The 7755-nt window shown below is 38.1% G+C and overlaps 1 protein-coding gene across 1 annotated transcript; it reads left to right on the top strand.

Annotated features, from left to right (window-relative positions):
- Positions 1-390: 390 nt before the first annotated feature.
- Positions 391-7239, top strand: LOC132049434 (uncharacterized). Its single transcript, XM_059440236.1, has 4 exons — positions 391-580; positions 2572-3556; positions 5738-6012; positions 6140-7239. The coding sequence occupies exons 2-4, from the start codon at positions 2577-2579 to the stop codon at positions 6895-6897; spliced, it is 2013 nt and encodes a 670-aa protein (XP_059296219.1). The 5' UTR covers positions 391-580; positions 2572-2576; the 3' UTR covers positions 6898-7239.
- Positions 7240-7755: the final 516 nt, after the last annotated feature.

Below are 7755 nucleotides of genomic sequence, written 5' to 3'. Positions count from 1 at the left end.
TTATCGTGTTTTTACGACTTTCAAAACAATTCAAGTTTCAAGTTTTAACGTGAAACTAAATTTTCGATTATTATTAAAAGGCCTTTTCTTTTATTATTAATAAATATAATATATAATCCAAATTACTATCTTAATTAAACTCAATATCCAATCAGCTATAAGATGAAAAGGAGAATATTAATATTTTTTCGACCTACTAATATTCGTTTGATAATATAATATACTACAAACAGAAAAATAATCTGTGAGTAACCACCAAGGGTTGTGGTGGAACATAATTACTTCTCCATCCTTAATATTTGGGAGGTTCGAGCGCTTTACCTCCAATGTTGAATTCAGATTTAGTCGGTCCAAAAATTCGCGTGCTGCACAATGGGCCGGAAACCAAAAAGAAGAAAAATAGTTGGGCCGATTGGAATGAAGGGCGGGCTCGTAGGTTTCAAACATCCAGGCCCAAGTTCCTTCTAACTTAACAAATGGGCTCCAAATGACCCAATTTGCAATTTGAGTTTTCTTCACCAACGTTGACACACCACTTCCCTGAGCTGCGAATTTCGTCTACCGGCGACAAAATTGAATCGTAAGTTAATTCTAATTTTTTAATAATTTTTATTACTAGCAATAATAATTATGTATCGTTATATTTTGGGTTTCTTACAATTTGTAAGAAAGATATGATTTTTAAGTCATTTACCAAATCCCTTATAATAATTAGTATAAGAGCTGATTAAAATCTGAATATACCTAACCTAAACATTTGAAAAATTAGAATTGAAAAGATTTTGTTAAAATTCAAGTAAGTGCATTCACATGGAACCTTGGGTTAAGCTTAGCAGCTTATTATGTTGGAGAACTCGATTAATGTGAGTGTTAAATAACTACTAAGGGCGTGTTTGGTATGACGGAGGTCATGACTCATGTAAGTGTCAGTTCTTGTTGGCATCACTTGCAAGGGCGGAGCTAGGCTTTCGGGAGTGGGTTCGGCTGAACCAGTAGCTTTGGTTGGAATCATATATTTGTATCAAATTTTTTGTGAAATATGTACAAATTATTAATTTAGAACCCAGTAACTTTGAAGGATTAGAATCCCGAACCCACAAACTTTAAATCCTGGCTCCGCCTCTGAATTATTTTATTCACTTGGATCTTGGAGAACTTGATTATTAGTGAGTTTAGGAGGATATGGGTTTGACTGGTATATTTCTTCTTTATGAAATTGACCGGGATATGCCCTTTGGTGGATTTTGAAGTATAAGAAAGGGAGGGGGAAGTAGAATATGAAGGTAGAAGAAGAGTGGTAAATCGGGCTTGATAGAATAGGTTTATAACCCAAGTTGGGGCAATCAGGTGGTAAAACATCAGCTGAGTTGGTCGATTGCTTGTACAGCCTGTGAAAGCATAAAGTTAGGCATGCAGCATAAGTGAATGCATGAGCCGAATTGGCCAATATGTTGTGAGATGCCAAGTGAGAGGAGTGACACCATCGTTTGTTTACGGGAAAGGGACAATGGCTCTTAATGTGAGTCGATGGGATCCTTTAATAGGAGCCCTGCTTTTGCTTATCAAGAACGAGAGGATAATTAAAAAGGAAGAAGGAAGCCAAGGGTGTCCTGTGACTTTTGAAGGAGGATGAAGAATAAAGAAAGAAGGGTTTGTGTTATATTCTTATGTTGTTTGTGAATGAAATCTCTAGTACATTAAACTTAGAAGAGCAACTTCTTGTTCGTAAAAGTTCAAGGTTTAAGCTGCCACAAAAAATATTTTTTTATCGAGAGCTAGTTTTTTGATCAAGGAAATTTATATGGGCAGCTATTCACCAAGAATTAGGGTTCAATACACGTTAAGCGTATCAGTGCTGAACATTAAAGCCAACTGGTAATTGATAGCTGTCCAGCATAAAGTGCTTCTTTCTTTTAACTACAGATCTGTATGAAGATGAAAACAAGTACTTAAAGTTGTGTGTCTTAAACTTCTGATACCATATATGCTGGAAATTTTGTAGTTTCTGCAGCTGTGAAGTTTTCCTCATCTTGTGTGCGATCATTTTAGCTAGGATTTTTGAATAAGTGAAACATTTTTAATTTCCCTGTTCCATAATTTGGTCCTGAATCACAGGAAAAGACGTCTTTTTGTGCTTGGTGAATGACTGTGAGTATTATCCTCCTGAGTGTTTAACTTGTCAGGTTGAGCATTGCCAAACCCTTTCTTTTTTCCCTCTATCTGAGGTTTAGACTCATATGAGGCAGTATGAAGTGGTTTGAGGCTTTGAGCTGCTTGTCTTTGTTAAAATGTATCCCTACTTCCGAAAAATAAAAATAAAGGAATGTATAGTGTTATTGCTTATGCTAAAGTAGAAAAAGATACTCTGCACATTCTATGAAATCGGAAAGCATTATTTATTGTTCTCTTTCTGTTGAATCTCTTTGTTCTAATTTATGTACCTTTTCCCTCCCTTCATTTTCTTCTGCTAGAGTCAAGTTTGGTTTTTATAGAACTTTAGTTTATCTGATTATGTTTTAATCCATGAGTTTTGCACAGCTCTAATATTCATGTCCTGCTAATTCTTGTTAGTGCTGATGGATCGACAAGCTCCTGATTATGCAGCTGCTATGGCCTTTGCTCAACAGCAGCACCAAGCAGCTAACACTCAACAGCAACAACAGTTTGGTTTTCATCCCCAACATCAACAATTTCCTCCTTCAATTCATGGTCCTCCATTTCTAGGCCCGCATTCTTCTCTTCAACAATTCCCTTATCCTCGCCCTATGCAGCAACCACAACTACCCCCTCCGCATCTTCTTCACCTTCAGCAGCAACAGCAACCACCTCCTCCTTTCCCCCCACACATGCCTCCTCACGTTGTTCCATCACCTTTCTTCAATCCATACGATACTCCTCCACCTCCTGCTCCTCCACCATCTGACCCTGAACTCCAAAAGCGTATTGACAAATTAATTGAATATGCTGTCAAGAATGGTCCTGACTTTGAAGCCATGATCCGTGAAAAGCAACAAGACAATCCTGATTACAGGTTCCTCTTTGGTGGCGAAGGCCATTATTACTATCGCTATAAGCTTTGGATGTCTACTCGGCCCCCTGGTGGGGCTTTCAATCCGTCTTTCCCATCCTCCTCTTTGCCTATGATGCATCCACCAAATCCTATGATGAGTCCGTCACCATTAACACCTCCATATAATGCCTCCAATCCTTCTGCTGCAATGTTGGGTCCATCCCATATGCATCGACCTCCTTTCCCACCATTTTATGATCAACATCACTCTCAGCCTTTTAGCCGAGCAGATTATGATCATTCATATGGGTCTTTTAAAGGTCTATCTAGGCCTCTTCCATCAGATGTTGAGATGGAGCTGAGTAATGTTATAAATAATCTTACTGGTACGAAAGAGTCAATTAAAGGTGCCAAGAGTTGGTTTATGCAGAGATCTCCATTTATACCTGCTTTGGCTGAGGCACTCAGAGACAGGGTGTTCTCCGTAGATGATTCGGAGAGGCAACTGCATATAGTCTATCTTGCCAATGACATCTTATTTGATAGGTAAGATTTGATATGTTGGTGCCTAATGATTTACTGCGGACTCCTAGATATATTGACTCTGAATTTTGTCTATGCTTTCCTTTTGCTTTTAAACTTCTTCAAGTGCTAAAAATTTGTTATTGCTTCTTTGGTGCATGTTATTGACTTTCTCACAGTGTTATCAAAAGCTCTAAGCGCAAAAAAGCTCTAAGGTTAGCTGGGGCTTTAAGCGCAAAGCGCAAATAAAGTGTGGGCTTTAATCAAAAAAGGCGCAATGGTGCAAAAATACAAATATATATATGTTTAGTCCAAGACTAATAATAATAAACATGAATAACAAATATATGGACAAAGAAATTGTACAAACATTATGATAAACTGAAATATCAGTTTTCTAGTGTCACTTCTTCAAGAGAGGCTCATTGGCAAGGAAAGTATGTCTTAGAACCTTGATGATGACACTGAAGCGCAAATAAAGCGAGGCGAAGCGCTCAACATGTTTTGAGCCTCGCTTCAGGGCTTAAGCGCGCTTTAAGCGCGCCTTTGACAACACTGCTTTCTCATAGTAGCTAAGATGCATCAAGCTCGTCTCTTGTAAATTGTAATAAAAAGAAGACACTCTGAAACTACTCTTGATTGTCAAAATGAATAGCAACCATCTTTTACCTCTTACTACAGATTCTTGTGGGCTAATTGTAGTGATTAATGCCTTGCTCTGTACCAACCTATAAATCTCTTTGCATTTTTTTGAATAATATTTTTAGTAAAAACCTAGCAGAATTAGTGCAATAGAGTGGAGATGGTGCACACTGGTGGTTAGTATGAAATGCTTGGTGTTTGCTTGTATTAATTTGTAACTGTTGGTTCAATATTGGTTCAAAAGTGGTAGCATGGGCAGTTGGGGTTCGTTAGATGGTAGCAATCTTGCTAGGATTTTTAGTTTGATGTCAACAAGAACTAATGAAGTCTGAGTGGACGACATCCAGTTTGAAGGTGGAGGTAGCATTGGCAGTGGTGGGCCCACGTAAGAACCCCACAAAAAAGTAGCCAATAGGCATCATTATTTCTGATGTATTCGGTGTTCGTTGGTTTTGGAGCACAATTGGCTTTTGCCACTCCGAACTGTTCTCTTTAAGTATAGAAGATTGCGTGTTGTAGTTTTCTACTTTTCAGTATACTTCTTGTATGCGGGTGCTTTTTGCCGAAATATTGTATTGAATTAATAAAACAAAGTATAGTAGAAAGGGTTTTCCTCTTGTTCATAATTTTTTGGAGGTCTCCAACATGTCCTTAATGCTTAGGAATACTACTTACCAGTTTCAGAAGAAAAAAAAAGTGTATTAGACAGGGTAACATAAATTAGTCTGGTGACAATTATTGACGTTAATGATAAGTATATTAAAAGAATGTTACAAAGAAATCAGAATAAGGGAGGTAAACAACAACAGACCCAGTGAAATCCCACAATGTGGGGTTTGGGGGGGGGGGGGGGGGTAAGTGTACGCAGACGCTCTACCCTATCTTGAAGATAGGGAGGTTGTTTTAGAAGACCCTCGGCTCAAGAGAAAACACGAGCGAAAAGTTAGATAAGTACGAAGCAGTTCAAAGCAAAATCCAAATGAAACTAAAAAAAGCGAATAAGTCAAAATACGTAGAGCAGTCTAAAAGGGAGCGATAGCTACTACGGATAAATAAGATAATCGAAGTACAAGAAACAACATATATAGCAAAAAACAAAGGACAACGGACTATAGATCGAAAGCTTGCGATTACCTACTAGCCTTCTACTCTAATTTGAGTCCTCCAAAACCTCCATTCGAGGTCAATCTTCGGTAAAATTTGAACCTACGTCATGTCTGTTCAAGACTTTCTCCTCAATACTGCACCGTCTCTACCTCTTTCCGAAATCATGTAGCTAACCTCTCACATCTCCGCATCAGCATCCGTGCTTCTCTCCCTCACATGCCCAAACTATTGACCAAGTTTCATCTTATCCTCCATTGATGCTAAATCGTAAATCACAAGGGAGATCAATGCTAGCCAAACTTGAGGCGAGGTCTCTGAAAGTATTCCTAAAAACTTTTACTTTATCAAAAACACTATTGTGTTTAATACACTTGTCCTCTCACTATCTTTTCGGGTAATGCCCTTACTAAAGGAAATGGTACTCAACTATATCCTCATTTTATTTTCATTGTGCAGCTTGCAGCGACGAATCAATCCTCTTGAGCTTGACAATGAGGCACTTGCTTTTAAGCCCGTTTTGGGTCCCATGCTTGCCAGGATATACCACAACCCTCAAAACCAGGAAGAAAATCAATCTCGGCTTCAAAAGATTTTACAGTTTTGGGGTACGAAGGAAGTTTATGATCAGGATACTATTCGTGCACTTGAAAATGAGATGCTAGGTGGGCACCCTGCAAATTTTTCTGTTCCTCCTAAGGAATTAATCATGGCAGATCCTTCTGCTGCTGCAGGTAATTGTTTGCGTTTCTAAGATATGGAATATCAGGGATTCCTAAAACAACATTCTGCTTTGTTAGTTGCAAATGTAAAAATGTACTCTTGTTTGTATTTCATACGGTTTTGTTTATGGCTCCCTAGGATTAATGCACCAGGCACCAAACCAGAGTTCTTTACAATGGAAGCCTGACCATCAAAGCTTAGCAAATTTAGCTGATCAAGGCAAACAAGTTCCTCCGATACCATCTGGGGCAACACAGCATTTTCATCCTGGTGCTGTTCCGCCTGCTGGATTTCCTGGGTCAATGCACGTACCTTCTTCTGTTCCACCAGCTAATCTACAACCGGCAGCTCATCTGACACCGGCATCAACTGCAAATGTAGGTGAAAAACTACCTCCTTACCCCTTGTTTCCTCCTGGTCTTATACCTGGTATGGTCAGGAAGATGCAGATTGGTAGTGGGGTGCCTTACTCTCCTATGAGCCCCTTGGATATCCCGACCATGATACCACCCTCCACTGTATCTGAATCTGAAATTCTTGAAAGAGTGTCTAAATTTTTTAAAGAGATTGGAGAAGTTAATCCATCAGAAGGACCTATTAATAAACAATCTGATTCAGCCAACGATTATGACGACTATGAGAGAGAGTCTCCTGTCCGCAAGGGAGGAGCTTGCATTCCTCCACCTCTGAACCTTCAAGTTGACCCTGAAACCGGGACTTATCCTGATGGAAGTGTACCGCAGAAACCTGGATCAAATAGCTCAGGACGATTAGGACTTGGAGCCACAGCTAATCCAAACGAGCCAAATCAATATGATGATGTTTACACTTCGTACAGGAAAGATAGAAGCACCAATTATCATTCAACAATGAGTGTAAGAACTGCTACGAGGTGATTTGAGTCGATAAAGTTGACTACTCCTGCAACAAGTATAAAGCTTTCATGCAAAAAGGTTTATCCTTTGAGCTACGGTTGAGTGGACAAACGTTGTGCTTCTATATGTAAGTTGTAAATTAAGATGGTTGTCGATCCGACATTGCAACATGTAATGAAATGAGCTAGCTCTACCCCAATCTTTCTTTACTGAACAGCTAGTGAGCTGTGATGTTTGATCTTTCATGCTCCTATGTTTTATTCCATTTCCTCCTATTTTTCTGGGAATGACGATGCTACTGATATTCTTGAGGGATATTATGTTGTCATACATGTGTTTATTACATGTCCCATATTTGGGTAATTTCATGTTAAAATGCCATGGTGAACAATAATGTGGTAGGTTCTAATCAGTATAGGCAGTTGGCTTTTAATTTTATAATAATGTGAAAAATCAGTTAATGTGACTAGTTTTACTTTAAATGCTATTAATTAAATTGACTGGAACACCAAACACAATAATTAATCTGGTCATCTTTCTCATAATCGATCTCTTACGTAAATTATGTCCATATTAACGAAATTTGTTTAGAAAACAAAAAATGAAGAGGAGAAGGAAAAAGGAATGAGAAACCCTTTGGTGCCTCGCATTGCACAAAAAGGCATACTGTTTCATTTGTAAATTGTATGGCATAATTATTACTAGAAGTATTTGGATAGTTAAGCAGCTTTTTATAGACGTTTTAAAACATTTTACAAATATGTTTAGTTATAAAGAAAATTATAGCTTTACTTTTTCTTAATGTATTTTCTGTATGTGTAACTTTATTTAAAAAAAATTAAGAAATTAATATCTGAAGTGCACCAAAATCATATTTCT

The sequence above is a fragment of the Lycium ferocissimum genome, chromosome 3 (assembly GCF_029784015.1).
Source record: "Lycium ferocissimum isolate CSIRO_LF1 chromosome 3, AGI_CSIRO_Lferr_CH_V1, whole genome shotgun sequence".
Lineage (NCBI taxonomy): Eukaryota > Viridiplantae > Streptophyta > Magnoliopsida > Solanales > Solanaceae > Lycium > Lycium ferocissimum.
This window is presented reverse-complemented; position numbering and strand designations above follow the sequence as displayed.